The sequence below is a fragment of the Terrapene carolina genome, unplaced genomic scaffold, assembly GCF_002925995.2.
Source record: "Terrapene carolina triunguis isolate 2854851 unplaced genomic scaffold, T_m_triunguis-2.0 Scaffold232, whole genome shotgun sequence".
Taxonomy (NCBI): domain Eukaryota; kingdom Metazoa; phylum Chordata; order Testudines; family Emydidae; genus Terrapene; species Terrapene triunguis.
This window is the reverse complement of record NW_020664583.1, coordinates 9,935,211-9,951,668: the sequence shown is the minus strand read 5'-3', so window position 1 is coordinate 9,951,668 and position 16,458 is coordinate 9,935,211. Positions and strand designations below refer to the sequence as shown.

The 16,458-nt window shown below is 45.4% G+C and overlaps 1 protein-coding gene across 1 annotated transcript in view; it reads right to left on the bottom strand.

Annotated features, from left to right (window-relative positions):
* DOCK3 (dedicator of cytokinesis 3) overlaps positions 1-16,040 on the bottom strand; it is a 357,395-nt gene extending 341,355 nt beyond the window's left edge. Inside the window, exons 1-4 of the mRNA XM_029912574.1 lie at positions 15,923-16,040; positions 5,723-6,155; positions 4,798-5,430; positions 3,723-4,337 (exon numbers count right to left, since the gene is read on the bottom strand). Coding sequence (XP_029768434.1) covers positions 3,723-4,337; positions 4,798-5,430; positions 5,723-6,155; positions 15,923-16,025 — 1,784 coding nt within the window. The 5' untranslated portion in view covers positions 16,026-16,040. The remainder of the gene's footprint in view (positions 1-3,722; positions 4,338-4,797; positions 5,431-5,722; positions 6,156-15,922) is intronic.
* Positions 16,041-16,458: the final 418 nt, after the last annotated feature.

Genomic DNA, 16,458 nt, shown 5'->3' with positions numbered 1-16,458 from the left:
CTTGCTCTCACACAGATTGTGGAGCACACAGCAAGCTGCAATAACGATGGGGATATTGGTTTCACTGAGATCACAGCGAGTGAGTAAGCTTCTCCATCTCCCTTTGAGACGGCCAAAAGCACACTCCACCACCATTCTGCACTTGCTCAGCCGGTAGTTGAACAGTTCTTTTTCTGTGTCCAGGGCGCCAGTATAGGGCTTCATGAGCCAGGGCATTAGCGGGTAGGCTGGGTCCCCGAGGATGACTGTAGGCATCTCCACATCCCCAAGAGTTATTTTGTGGTCTGGGAAGTAAATACCTTCCTGCAGCCGTCTAAACAGACCAGAGTTCCTGAACACGCGAGCGTCATGAACCTTGCCCGGCCATCCGACGTAGATGTTTGTAAACCGTCCCCGATGGTCCACCAGTGCTTGCAGCACCATTGAAAAGTAGCCCTTTCTATTGATGTACTGGCTGGCCTGGTGGTCCGGTCCCAGGATAGGGATGTGAGTCCCATCGATAGCCCCACCGCAGTTTGGGAATCCCATCGCGGCAAAGCCATCTATGATGACCTGCGTGTTTCCCAGGGTCACTACCTTTGGGAGCAGTACCTTCACGATTGCCTTGGCTACTTGCATGACAACAACCCCCACGGTAGATTTGCCCACACCAAAGTGGTTCGCAACCGACCGGTAGCTGTCCGGCGTTGCAAGCTTCCAGAGGGCTATGGCCACTCGCTTCTCAACTGTGAGGGCTGCTCTCATCCTGGTATTCTGGGGCTTCAGGGCAGGGGACAGCAAGTCACAAAGTTCGAGGAAAGTCCCCTTCCGCATGCGAAAGTTTCGCAGCCACTGGGATTCATCCCAGACCTGAAGCACTATACGGTCCCACCAGTCCGTGCTTGTTTCCCGGGCCCAGAATCGACGTTCCACGATATCCACATGACCCATTGCCACCGTGATGTCCTGGGCGCTGGGGCTCGTGGTTTCTGACAGCTCTGTGCTACTCTCCGACTTCAGGCCATCACGGCGGTGTCGTAGCCTCCTCGCCTGATTACTCTTCATCTGCCTCAGGGAAAGGTGTATGATAAGCTGCAAGGTGTTGAGAACGGCCAGAAGTGCAGCGATGGTCGCAGCGTGATCCATGATCGCAGTGCTGTGGCGTCCGCGCTCTCACTGACCAGAAAAGTGCGCGAACTGATTTCCCGCCGGCGCTTTCATGGAGGGAGGGAGGGCGTTAGTGACGGACGGATGACGACAAATTTTTTTTACCCAGAAGGCATTGGCGGCTCGACCCAGAATTCCGATGGGCAGCGGGGACTGCGGGAACTGTGGGATAGCTGCCCACAGTGCACCGCTTCCAATATCGACGCTCGCCCCGTTAGTGTGGACTCACAAAGTCGAATTACTGTCCTTAGTGTGTCCTTAGTGTGGACACACACGTTCGACTTTGCAATATCGATTCCACATATTCGATTTAAGTAAAATCGAATTACCCTCGTAGTGTAGACATACCCTTAGCCTAGTTCCGGCTTGTGGCCTGCACGGCGGGCCTATATGACGAGTCTTCGCCGATGTTCTGATCGGTGCAAGGGAGGCCAGCCAGGCCTATTCCCCCACACTAGCTTGTAGGTTAAATATTTTATTTAATATTATATTGAATATCAAATATGATATGAACTTTGGTTAAAGTGCCACAAGAGATTACAGTATTGGTTAAGTTCCAGATAAATTAGAATAGTTTCAAACCCTTAATCTTGCCTTTTTTAGATTGTAAGATCTTCCAGGCTCACACTGTCTTTTACTATGTGTTTATACAGTGCCTAGCACAATAGACCTATTCTCTCAGTTTAGGGGATACTGTAAAACAAAACCAAACAATAGTTATTGTCTAAGCAATTGGGGGTCCAACAATCCCCCCCAGAATGTGAATATTAGCACCAAGTGGCAAATATACCCCTCAATTAGAGTGACAAAAATAAATCTTCACCATGTCCTCTAGTTGCTTCCCCCAACCTACCTGTATAATCTCAGTCTTATCTAGGTCCACCATCTTATCTATCCAGCTAACCCTGACCCATTTCTACTAAATAAGGTCTTTAATAGCAGTGGATGGACTGAATGAAATAAAAAAACAAAACGAGGAGTCATAAGCATACTGAAAACACCAGAGCTCATGCTTCCTCACTAATCCTCTCATCTACTGAACAAGAGAGGGGGCAAGAGGACCCTGAGGAACTCCAAATGAGAGTACCCTTGCAGCAGAAGAGCAACTGTCCAAAATTATCACCTGGGATCTCTGAAAGAGAGAAGACCAAAGTCACTGAAGGTCAACCTTTCTACCACGCCCCCGTATGCGGGTGAGTCAACAACACCTTGTGATTAACAATATCAAAGGTAGTGGATAGATCTCACAATATCAGTATGGACATCTGATATATATCTATGGCCAGAAGGTGATAATGTACCAATGCTGCCAATGCAGTTTTCATGCCATACTCAGATTTGTAACCAGACTGACAAACGTCAAGGAGATCTGAGGCAACCAGATATGTTAAGAGGGGTCCGATTATAACATTAACAATTTTAACTAGAAAGGAAAGATTAGATACTGGACAATGGTTAGTCAGATTGTGAATATCAAACATTTTTTTTTGAGTGATAGTTGTACAACACCTTCCTTACAGAAGCCAGCAACCTGATTTTCCCCGGGTAGGTTTTGACAGTATCCAGTTCTTCCCTAATGGCCTTAACCAGACAGGAAAGATTTGGACCCTAAGCATATGTAGTAACTAAGGACACAAAATTATGAGTTACTACTATTTAAGAACTGCCCACAGATTAAGGCATTTGAGAAAAAAGAAACAATGGAGGTCTAAAAGAATAAAACCCCATAAGGTCTAGCTTTCTTCAAGTATAAGGAAAAGGACAGTTACCTGTTCCGTAACTGGCGTTCTTCAAGATGTGTTGCTCATGTGTATTCCACAGTAGGTGTGCGTGCTCGCCACGTGCACCGGTGCCGGAAGTTTTTCCCTTAGCAGTACCCGTAGTAGGAGAGCACCGCAGCAACCCCTCGAGTGGCGCCTGTATATCGCGCTATAAGGGGAGCCACGGGCTCCACCCACCCTCGGTTCCTTCTTGCCGGACAACTCCGACAGAGGGGAAGGAGGGCGGGGTGTGGAATAGACATGAGCAACACATCTCGAAGAACGCCAGTTACGGAACAGGTAACTGTCCTTTTTCTTCGAGTGATTGCTCATGTGTATTCCACAGTAGGTGATTCCAAGCAATATCTGTTGGAGGTGAGTAGGAGTTCACGATAGTCCGGGACTGAGTACCGCCCTACCGAACCAGGTGTCATCCCTAGACTGGGAGATGATTGAGTAATGCTAAGTGAATGTATGAACTGAGGCCCAAGTGGCCGCTCTACAAATGTCTTGGATAGGGACATGGGCTACGTAGGCAGCTGATGAGGCCTGAGCCCTCGTTGAGTGAGCCCTAACGATTAGTGGTGGGGGAACCCCTGCCAGATCGTAGCACGTGCATATGCATGAGGTGATCCAGCAGGAAAGACGCTGGGTGGAGAGAGGTAGCCCCTTCACTACCCTGGGTGCCGTGGATAGGCCAAACGGGAGGACCGCAAACTGGTAGTGGTCTAACCCCACTAGGAAGCGGAGGAAGCACTGTGCCACTCGAAAATATGAATGTGAAAGTACGCGTCCTGGAGGTCCAGGGACGCATACCTGTCCCCCGGGTCCAGGGAGGGGACAATAGAGGCCAGGGACACCATGCGGAACTTGGAGCGGGCCAAAAAACGGTTTAGGCCCCGGAGGTCCAGGATGGGCCTGAGGCCCCCTTTGGCCTTCAGGATCAGGAAGTACCGGGAGTAGAACCCTTTGCTCTGGAATTCTACCACCCCCAGGTGCAGTAGACGGTCCACGTCCTGAGCTAGGAGGTGGGCATGCTCTGGGTCCCCCGGGTCTACCGGGGAGGGCAGGTGGTTTGGTGGGGGTGAGGTGAACTGCAACATGTAGCCCTTGGAAATGGTATTGAGGACCCACTGGTCCAATGTTATATGGGACCACGCCATGCGGAAGGCAGACAAACGGTTGCGGAACACAAACTTTATTAATTGGGGGGTCTCCCTGGCAACTGGCTCCGTGCCCGCCTGCAAATAGTCAAAACTGCCTCTTTCCCTTAGTGGGCCCAGGCTGCAGGGCTGAGCGGGACTGCCACTGAGACGGGCATTTTTGGTCCCTCGGTTTCTTATACGGGGGCTCGTATCTGCTCCTCGCAGGTTGAGCCGACAGTTGCGGTTTGGCCTTGTCCTTAGCCGGAAGGACGTAGAGGCCCAAGGTCTGCAGGGAGGTATGGGAATCCTTCATCTCATGCAGCCTGACATCCGTCTGGTCCGCAAAGAGCGCTTTCCCATCAAACGGGAGGTCTTGCATAAGGGATTGGGCTTCCGTCGAGAGTCCGGACAGGAGGAGCCACGAAGCCCTGCGCATGGAAATTGCCGAAACCATCGAGCTGGCTGCGTCCGATGCCGCTTGCAGGGCCGCTTTAGCCACTGCCGCCCCTTCTTCCACCAGAGCCTTAAAGTCCTTCCTGTCCCGGTCTGGGAGGAGAGGCTCGAACTTAGGCAGAGACTCCCACAGGTTAAAGTCATATCTGCTCAGCAAGGCCTGGTGGTTGGCTACCCTGAACTGGAAGCTTGCCGAGGAATAAATCTTTCTACCAAAGGAGTCCAGTCGTCTGGTGTCCTTATTTTTGGGGGTAGGTGTGGGCTGGCCCGGTCATTCTCTGTGGTTTACTGACTCTACCACAAGCGAGTTAGGTGCCGGGTGGGAATAGAAGTACTCATGGTCCTTGGCCGGCACGAAGTACTTCCTTTCAGCCTTCTTGGAGATCGGAACCAAGGAGACGGGAGTTTGCCACAGGGTGTTGGAAATGTTGGCCACACCCTGGTGCAGGGGCAGAGCCACGCGGCCCGGTGCCGAAGGGGACAACACATTAAAGAGGGAATCGGAAGGGCCCTCCATTTCCTCGGCCTGCAGTTGGAGGCTGGATGCCACCCGCTTTAGCAGGTCCTGGTGCACCTGAAAATACTCCTGAGCGATTGATGGCGGAGGCGCCGTTATGGTGTCGTCCGGTGCCTGGGAAAGGGCCCGCACAGAGCTGTGGGCCTCGGTCTGCACCGGGGGGTCGAGCCCCAGATCAGAGTCTGGGCGCAGGTCCACCGACTCGTGGCCCGCCGATCTGTCTCTTAGGCGGACGGACGAGGCTGATGGAGCCTGTGACGCTCTGGCGACCGAGCGGGCCCCCGTCTGGGCGGCCATCGGTGCCCACTGGCAGCACTGTCCTTGCCATGGGGCCCCTTGCCACTGACCCGGCTGAGGGCCCGGTGGTGGTAGTTGTCCCAGCTGAGCCGTGCGGGCCGGGGATGGGCGGCTGCATGCCGAGGCCGAGGTCACCGTCGAGCACACGGTCTCACGGGAACGGTGTGAGCGGCGGTGCCTGCGATGACGCCTCTCTCAGGACCTGGACCTCGATGTCGAGGAACGGTACCCGCCCGAAGAGCTACTTCGGTACCCACGACGGCGGCGGGAGCGCCGGTGCCCTGATGCCGAGTCATCGCGAGGGGAATCCCGAGCCTGACGACTAGGTGAGCGGGAACTGGAATGAGAATGACGACGTCTATCCCGATGAGACTGGCTGCGGTCGTCGGGTCGCAAAGGGAAACATTCCTGGCGCCTCTCTTGATGCCTGTCGCTGGCAGGCGGCGTAGAGGGTCCCCGAGACTCCTGTGCCGGCGGTGACTGCGATGGCCTGGTCGGCATCGAACGGTGCAGGGAGCAGTCCTCGGAGCGGGAACTGCGACCCACAGGAGAGGTCTGATGGGCACCCAATGAGGGCTTGACCCGAGACCGGGGAGCCGTCGCCGGTTGCACGCCTGGAACCAGCAGACTCATAATGTCCTTCACCGCCTGCATCGCCTCTGGCGTCGATGGCATCCATACTGGCGGAGATGTGTGCGCGGACGGCGCCAGGCTGCTCCGCTCCACATGAGTCGGAGACCTTGAGCACAGGGGGGACCGAGGGCCGCCCGACGTGGGACCAGCCTCCCCTCTTTCCTTGTCTCAGCACCGCTGCGAGGTAGGGCCCTTTCCCTGCTTCTTAGAGGGGGAGCGGTGCCGGCTAGTAGAGGGGGCCTCGCTACACACCGATGACGCAGCGGCGGGTGCCGAGTCTGCCTGGCATGCCGGAGTTGGGGCCAACGCCGATTCCATCAGGAGAGCACGGAGTCTAATGTCTCTCTCCTTCTTGGTCCACGGCTTGAATGACCTGCAGATCTTACAACGTTCGCTGATGTGAGTCTCACCCAAACAGCGGAGACACTCAGCGTGAGGGTCACTCCCAGGCATAGAACGGCGACAGGAGTTACACAACTTGAAGCCTGGGGCACGGGGCATGCCCCGAGCCCACTCTAACAACTGAAGTAACAATTCCACGAACAGTACCACTAAGGTTGAGTAGAAAGGCTGCAGCAGAGCTGGAGCACAAGTTCCGACTACCTTCACTGGCGGCAAGAAGGAACTGAGGGTGGGGGGAGCACATGGCTCCCCTTATAGCGCGATATACAGGCGCCACTCCAGGGGTCATCGCGGTGCTCCCCCGCTATGGGTACTGCTAAGGGAAAAACTTCCGGCATCGGTGCACGTGGTAAGCACGCACACCTACTGTAGAATACACATGAGCAATCACTCGAAAAAGAACTTAGAGTTGCTGCAGCCTTTCACAAGGGTGTACTGCTTGTGCAGCTAAACAGACATCCCTTTGAATTCATCCCTGTGAATAGGTAAATGAATTAAAAGTCATTCAAATTAATATCAATATTATATGATGTGCCAGATACAGTAGTAAAATGGGGAATGTGATGGAATCTAATATGATTAAAATGTATATAAAAACAAAGTGAACTATAAGTGATACAGCTTTGAGCAATATATTGTAAACTTTACGGGGAGAGCTTACATCACGGGTAATCCTCTTAGGTAAGAAATGTGTTGCATTCATATTGATTGCTTTTACTTTAAGTGACAAAGTGAAGAAGTAAGACTAATGTTTGCAATCAAGCATGCTTATGGTATAAAGTTAGTGAAATACAACTATGCCGAAAGAGGCAGTAAATAAAAGGAATTAAAAGCAAATAGTGTGTTTTATAGAGACACTAGAACAAAGTGGAATAATCAGATATGTAACTGGTTAATAATGCACAGACTCGACTCTGCCATGCATACTAAGGTCCCCCCTACTGTTGTTAAAACAAAGAGAACGGAAAAGGAAGATTTATACACATCTGTTCCAACCTCCTGGAGAGTAACAGTTCTTGAAGACAGGTTTCAGAGTAGCAGCCATGTTAGTCTGTATCCGCAAAAAGAACAGGAGTACTTGTGGCACCTTAGAGACTAACAAATTTATTAGAGCATAAGCTTAAATAAAATACTGGAACGCAAAAGGCATGTGGGTTACACAGGCAGAAGTCTTGCCTGGTTGTTGTTCATTTTTGTTTTTCTGGGGGTAAGGGTGGGGGAGTTATGTAATAAGGTGGAAAGAACAGAGCGTACAACCAGAAAGGAGCAACATTGGTGTCAAAAGCAGGACACTGTAGGGAAAAAGTAGTAACATTCTTCCGAGTGAAGCTTCTAGTGTTGATTTCAAAACCTGTGTAGTGGAGAAAAGAACTGCCATGGTTGTAGGTCATAAAAAAGACCCTCTTTGGGAATATTTTCAATAAATTTCTGTACCTTTACGTAAAAAAGGAACACGTTCAGGGGCTGGTTCCAACACAGGACACATCACCTCCTTCATCAGGTGAACTTTTAGGCAGAAGTCCTCTGCTTCTTTGTACTGGTGGGTACGAGGTACAAACTGGACATTTGCTCCTCGTGTGTCCTTCCCCCAAGGCAGATTAAGCAGCTTTTGTGCCTGTCCATGACAGGGAAAATCGCTGTAGGTGGCACACTACTTGAAACCTGTCGATTTTTTCATAATAAAGTCTCAGATCACTACACTAAATACTTACAACGAACTAAACTATCTATAACTATATACACCAAGCTTTTCAGAAAACGCTGGCTAACTGATGTAAATAGCTCTGGGGAGCACCGACTCTCACCATTGGTAGTGAAAAGGAACCAAGAAGGAGATATACCCCTTTTATAGCCCCAGCACAACTCACAAAAAGTCGTAGCCATGGTGCGGGTGGTTGAGTCAACTGAGTCCAGGGCGGCCTGAAGAGAGGTCCTGGTCACCACCTTTCCCTCCTCCAGAACAGCTCCAAACTCTGAATGGGAGTCCGCTGGAAGCAATTCCTGGAATTTGGCCAGAGAGTTCCAGAAATTATAAGCACAGCGGCTCAGTACCGCTTGCTGATTTGCTATGTGAAGCTGGAGCCCCCCTGGTGGAGTAGACTTTCCGACCAAAGAGGTCCAGCGTCTTAGCATCCTTGGATTTGGGGGAGGCCCCAGTTACCCCCGGTGCTCTTTGTGGTTTGCCGCCTCCACCACCAGTGTCCCGGGCTGGGGGTGGGTGAAGAGGTGCTCATACTCTTAGAAGGCACAAAGTACTTGCGCTCTACTCACTTGGCTATCACTGGGATAGAGGCGGGCATGTGCCACAGCACTTTGGTGGTATTCTGTATAGTTCTGACAGAGGCAGAGCCACCCTTGAGGGCCCTTCTGGGACCAGAATATCTACCATGGGATCTGTGTCCTCAGAGACCTCCTTTGCCTGCAAGTTCAAGTTCTGGGCTACCTTCCTGAGAAGGTCTTGATGGGCCCTGGTGTCTATAGCTGGCAGAGTGATGATTTCTAGTGAGACTTTTTAAGTGACTTTTCCATCTGAACAGGAGTAGGTCTCTGATCCGCTAATTGGATTGCTTCAAAAGCAGTAATGAGTAGTGGAGAGTGTGAAAAGGATTGGAAGGAGAGAAACAAACATGCTTCAAAAAGAACAGGAGTACTTGTGGCACCTTAGAGACTAACAAATTTATTAGAGCATAAGCTTTCGTGGGCTACAACCCACTTCTTCGGATGCATATAGAGTGAATATGCATCCGAAGAAGTGGGTTGTAGCCCACGAAAGCTTATGCTCTAATAAATTTGTTAGTCTCTAAGGTGCCACAAGTACTCCTGTTCTTTTTACAGTTCTTGAAGTGACTTTGCATTGTATAATGACTGTTAAAATAAGTTTAAAGAGCATCAAACAACATGGGCCGACTTTGTGTAAATTATATGAACTTGAAACAAACATTTCTGCACCTAGCAGAGCGTTGATGGAGAAACTGCAGATGTTCATTTTCATCATCTGAGTCAGATCCCTTCAACAGAAGGTTGATTTTCTTTTTTGGTAATTCGGGTTCTGTAGTTTCCGAATTGGAGTGTTGATCTTTTAAGATTTCTGAAAGCATGTTCCACACCACGTCCCTCTCAGATTTTAGAAGGCACTTCAGATTCTTAAACCTTGAGTGGAGTGCTGTAGCTATTTTTAGAAATCTCGTATTGCTACCTTTTTTTTGCCAAATCTGCAATGAAAGTGATCTTAAATTAAACAACATATGCTGGGTTGTCATCCAAGACTGCCATAACACAAAATATATGGCAGAATATGGGTAAAACCACAGATCAGGAGACATACAATTGTTCCCCAAGAAGTTCAGTCACAAATTTAATTAATGCATTTTTTTTTTTAATGAGCGTCATCAGCATGGAAGCATATCCTCTGGAATGGGGGCCGAAGCATGAAAGGACATATGAATGTTTAACAAATCTGGCACATAAATACCTTGCAAGGCCAGCTACAACAGTGCCATGCGAATGCCTGTTCTCACTTTTAGGTGGCATTATAAATAAGGAGGCAGCATTATCTTCCGTAAATGTAAACAAACTTGTTTGTCTTAGCACTTGTCTGAACAAGAAGTAGGACTGAGTGGACATGTATACTCTAAACTTTTATATTGTTTTATTTTTGAGTGCAATGTAACAAAAGTAATCAACAGATGCTCCTCAAGTTAAGTAAACCTGACGTACACAAATCCGAGCTTACGGAAATAGTTCCATAAGCTAGAAATAGGAGGGTTGGGTTTTTTTTAGCGTTATGGTTGGAGATAGGTTTCCGACTTACGCAAAATTCGAGTTACGCAAGGCGTTCTGGAACAGAACGCTTGCGTAAGTCGGGGAGCATCTGTACATTTGTAAATTGCAGTTTCATGATGAAGAGATTGCACTACAGTACTTGTAAAAAGGTGAATTGAAAAATACTATTTCTTTTTTACAATGCAAATACTTGTAAACAAAAGTAATATAAAGTGAGCACTGTACACTTTGTATTCTGTGTTGTAATTGAAATCAATATATTTGAAAATGTAGAAGACATCCAAAAATATTTAAATAATTGGTACTCTATTATTGATTAACAGTGTGATTAAAACTGCAATTAATCTTTTTAATCAAGTTAATTTGTTTTGGGTTAATCGCTTGAGTTAACTGCGATTAATTGTCTGCTCTACTTGTGATATTTATGGGCCATAAACTGATTACCTATACATAGTACATTGCAGAAATATTAAATTACACAATTGACTGTAAAATATTTGCCCCTGGAGTGCCATCCTTCAGCATTGCCTTGGGGAACTAAAGAGCTGCTTAAATTGTGTGCACTGATATTTACTTTTATATTCTTTGTTAATAATTATGTAATTCACATATTAACAACAGTGCCTTTCATTTGATGATCTCAGAGTGCCGTACAAACATTAATGAATTAAGCTTCCTAAACCCTTGTGAGATGGCATTATTACAGCATTCTACACATGGGGAAACTGAGGTACAGTGTGGTTAAGTTACATAACTAAGAAAGTGACAAACTTGAGAATAAAAGACGAGAATCATGACACTCACTCCTTTGTTCTAGATACCAGACAATATTGCTCCAAAAGGGGTTAAAGAACTTAAAGATTAGTGAGAACTGAAAGTAACTCCCATTACAAGACAGGGAAGAGAGATGTAATATTTAAATCAGTTTTACAGTTTGCAATATTTTGAGACAGATTTTGTTTAAAAAAACAACTTCTTGACACAGAAAAAAATTCACCCAGATATAGCTGTAATGAATACAGATCTCTGAGTATCAAAACGGTCAAGTCAGTTAACAGACAGTTTCTGAAAAAAGCATGTTGTTGCTAAATTCTTTTTGCTGATTCAAAAAGTGAATATGCTGATCTCCAGACTACTGTAAGGTTGTCACTATTTCACTGTGAATGTTACTATTTACTATTTTAATTTAAAAAACAACAACAAAGTACCACTTCAATTTCAAAAGGAATAAGAAACGTTTGACTTGGGATAATTAATAAAACAATAATAATAATAATAATTCTGGGTATAATCATGCCCTCCATGATACAACTGAAAAGGAGATGCTCCAAGTGAAGAAAACTTGGTAAATCCCCTTTTTTGAAATTCCATCTAAATTCTACTATTCTAATGGTAGAGATTGCAGAAAAAGTTGTAGATGTCGCTCCCAAACATCAGTTCTCATGGTATCTTGGAGACCAAGGCTATGTGCACTGATTTCTGAGACCCTTGCAGCTCTTCCCTGTCACCTGGCAGTATAAACATTGTATTGTGATTACTGTTGCTGTTACTATAGTCATTTTTGAGCCAACTTCTGAGAGTTTCCTGGGACCAAGTTGAGGGTAGCTTCTCCTCTTATTTGCCATAGAGCTAGCTGTTCCCCGAAGCAAATTTTGAAATTGCTTCTCTAAACTGTCCCCCAACGTGAACTATATGTATGTGGATAGTTGAAGGCACTCATTATTACTGTTTTATTATCTTTAGTTGGCTCTTTGATCTCCCTCAACGTTATGTGCTCAACATACCTTCCCTTATCTGGAGACTCATTGTATAACTCTATTAACATATTTGTATTATTGTGACATGGGATTTGAATTTTATATAGATTCTACTGTACGATCCTCCCTACTCAGAAACTGTATCTGATTAAATTTTATGGCATCTTTTAGATACAGTGCTATGCTCTTATCTCTATAACCTAATCCATTCTTCCTATATAGTCTACGGCCTGGTATTACAATAGCCCATTGAGTTTTTCATCCAACCATATCTCAGACATGTCTTTTATCCCAGTATAGCTCATTTATTTTTGTTATTATGTTTCTCACACTGGTATACAGATTTTTACACACACACACATACACACACACACACACACACTATAACATATGCCTAGATTTATCTAATATCCTGTTCTATTTCTGTCTCTGTGATTTCAACCCATCCCTTTCTCTAGTACAGCATAAGTTCTGTCTTTCTCTACCACCATAAACAGAACACCACTGTATTATTGGTATACCTAGCGGATGTTATATTTAACCATTATTTACCTCTATTGATCATTTCTATAAGGTGGTTGGGTAATGGGTTTTATCTTTAAGATTTACACTTATTTATTGTATTATTTATTTAACAGAACTTCTTCTCTTTGGTCCACTAACAACTAATTGAGCAAACTATTCCCTTCAGTGCTGAACTACCATTTAGTCCAAATTCCTTTCTTCTCAGTACTCCCTCTCTCACTTCCTCTTGCTCACTCTGTCTGCTGCCTCTCTCAGCAAAACTATCTAGGGATAAAGCTCCTGTATGGTTGTGACACAGAGGCCCTTTAGAGGTTCACTATTCTGTGTCAACAACTCTTGTCAGGCCTGACATACCCACGGCACTTAACACACTGTTGTCATGACATATACCCAGAAGATGGTATGCAATATATCACTGGAAAACTAATAACTCATTGATCATTAATATTCTTGTGTAAGGTATATACAAGATATGTACAAAGAGTCATGGACAGGGGTGAAAGTGGGCCGGTACAGCGTACCAGTAAGAAGCTGGTACCGGCCCGTACGCAGCCGACGTTAAAGCACTGCCGCAGCAACGCTTTAAGGAGGGTCCTTTGCCACGGCTGCACTTTAACGTAGCTGCCCCTTTTGCCCTCCCCCACACCCCGTCGGTGGCCCTGCTGGTAGGGTCCCTACTGGAACGGCCGCCGACACGGGGAGGGGGGGAAAGGGGCAGCGCTTTAACATCATTGTCCCTTTTGCCCCCCCCCCCCGGCCGCCGACGGGGGGGCCCAAAAGGGACAGCTGCCCTGAGGCTGGCGATTTAACAGGGCTCGGGGCTTCACCCTGGTTATGGATATATTCTAGAATTATGTTCTTAAAATGTATTTGGCAAGCAATGCATAAGCACAGTATGCCCTAGACAAAGAAATGTGTACTTGCTTGTCTGACTAACCTGATCATCAGGCAGAGACAATGAAATTGCATTTACATGCAAGGTAAACAAAGCCATCAAACCAGCAAGTGGGGGAGACAGCCTCTTAACTATAAAGACAGGGGGGGCTGACCCTCAAAGATACAATTGAATCAATTGTTTGTATACAATATTACTGTATTATAAAAGTGTATCAAGGTCTTTTATCACACTGGTGATTCATTTAATTGTGAAAGGTATGCATTCACATTATATGAGGAATTATAGATACTCACTGATGATATGCTTTAAAGTCTGTGACCAAATATAGGTTTTCTTCCCGACAGGAGGGAAGACAGCTACCTACCTGTCTCCAATGTAAATTAAGCATTATGGAATCAAAACAATGGAAGCCCCATTTCTATATGATGGGAAGTCAATAGGCAGGGAAGAACAGCTTAAAGCCTTCCTGCCTCTTGAAGTAGGGACAATGAACTTTAGGAAGACAGCATGGCATCTACATCCCAGAAGGAGAGAGAAGCTTTGTCTGGGCTTACTTGTCAAATAATAAATTTCAAAGGTTTACTGGACTATAAAAAGAATGTGGAGAGAACCCTCATAATTATCCATCACTTGGGAAATTAACGGGGCCAGAGCTCTTGAAATCATGGAATGTTGGATTCTTCAAACAAGTGAGTTGAAGTCTTTGAGAACTGAGTTTAGGTGAGAAACCTGCTTAGGCAAAGACTGTAACTTGCTGAAAATAAGTTTTAGCCTTAGAAAATTATTTTTACTTTTGTTTGCTTTTAACCCTTTTTAATCTTTATTCCTTTTACTTGGTATCACTTAATCCTATGTCCTTTTGTTAAATAAACTTGTTTTACTTTTACTAAAAACCAATTCAGTGCTATGATTGAAATAAGAGTGTTGTCAAACTCTAATTAAATTAATGAACTGCAGTGCATAATCTCTTTAAAGGAGTAGCAAATTTATTAACTTCTGAGAGTGTTCCAGGAGAGGGCTGGACATGGCATGGAAACATCTCTGGGGAACTTGGGAGGTGGGGGTTCACTATTTGTTACATGCAAGACAAGGTGTGTCCTGAAGAGTTTACTGGCAAGACAGACGAGCTGGTGTGTCAGGGAGTTGTCACACAGCTTAGCAGTAGCAAAACTCACTTACTGAGGCTGAGAGAGGTAACACAGTAGTTCACAATTCTGGGAACCTCAGCAGATTGCCATATTAGCAGATGATTTGGGAGATATTCGGAACTGGGAGGGTGTTGGGGTCACTTTGCAAAAGTAACTGAGCAGTGGAAACCAGGGTGTGACCTGCATGCTTGTCTGCTGCCTGTTGTTGTCAGGGCTGTGAGCCACAGCAAGAGCATTTCAGGCATCTAGAGTTGCAGGGCAGGTGGTGAATGAGCCCTTTACTAGTCTGGGTTGAATCCCAAAGCATTACAATGGTTTATTGGGTTCCATTTACATTAGTGGGAGTTAAAATGCAAGACAATCACTTAAGTAATTCTGTTAGTCTACATCTTTCAGAGCCTCTTTTTCAACTAAGAAGAGAGTAATATATTAATTTAACAAGAGGGGCCAGTTGAGTTTTTGTCAGTTCATTCCAGTACTCTTCTCCATAGGAGTCCTGACACAGGTGCTGAAGGAATGTGGCCATGACTAGAGTAAGTTAGGGAGGAAAAATTAACTTTTTTCTGTTTTTGGTAACTTACACAGAATTTTACTCTGTACTTTAATTACAACGTATCCACATCCTGGTTGAAGAAAGGTTGTTGTAAGCCTAAGGAGAGTGACATTTCCTCTGAAAAGGTCATGTGCATGCCACGCATAACACATCTGTTCACAGCACTTTGCCTTAGAACTAGGCAAGCCAAGCTTTTTACTTGTTGTTTTTCAAGAGTCGATTCTGGGATAGGGCTAGTTTTTTTTTTAAGTAATTAATTATAATTCCAGATTCAACTCTAAATTACTATAAATCCCTTTGGCTCCATAAAAAGAAGATTCACATGGTCACCTCTTTACAACAGGACTGATAATCAGGGCACAAAATCTGAGAAAGCATCAGCAGAGAATTATACGGATTACAAGACCTAAAACAAAATTAAATCTGAATACTATAAGCCTCAATTCCACAGTGTTAATCATTTGATCAGACAGTGTCAGTTCTGGCTATTCTACAGTGTTGCCCAACAACAAAGCTGTACAGCTGTTCCACTGACAGTAACAATTTTTCAAATGCCAAAATGGTAATATTAATAATAATGCAGATAAATTACAATGTATAGAATACCTCAGATTTAATATTCACTGTACATCTTAAACGATAAGGCCTAAAACACATTGAAAAATACAGACTCCTTCAGAAAGGAATGAATGGTAGAAGCAAATCATACATTTTTAGAATTTTTAATTATGTATATCCATGGGGGAGGAGGTACGTCGTAAACTCAGAATGTAAAAAGTGATATTTGGTTTCAGTTGCCAACAACTAGAAGATAGTTCAACAGTTTACAAATTCCATTACACAAAAAACATTCCATATTAATTAAAACAGATGGCACTCAGATGGTACTTGTACTTACTCATTACCCCAGTCCAGTCGCACTGTAAGGTGTTTCTTGACTTCTCGCACCTGATCCTGTGTCAAGTGACCTGACAGTAGCTGTCTACGCAGGTCAATGAGTTCATTCATCACATGGCGCAGTTTGTAGAAAAGATCTATCTTATGCTTCTGTAAAAGTACATTTTGGTGGTAAGAGGGGGGGAAAGGGGAGAGAGATTAAAAAATCAAGTGAGATTTTCATCCATTATCCAAGAAAAAAAAAACTCAGAAAAGAATCATTCTTTTCCCCATATATGTATCAATGTCATGATGCTTCCAGAAAATAAATAAATACAAACTCCAGGTTCCTTTACCAGGCTGTCACAGTCATTCAATTCCCTTTTTTCTGCAGTTTGTTTTGCTTCAAACAGTAAAAAATACTTTACAACAGCTTCCGTTTTAAGTATTATGGCCACAAAAAGGCAATCAACTATAAACCTTGAAATTGAATTGTATGCTAATTGCTGTGGCCTTGAATATTTTAGCAGTACTAGAAAGGTACATGGACCACAAGACAGAATTA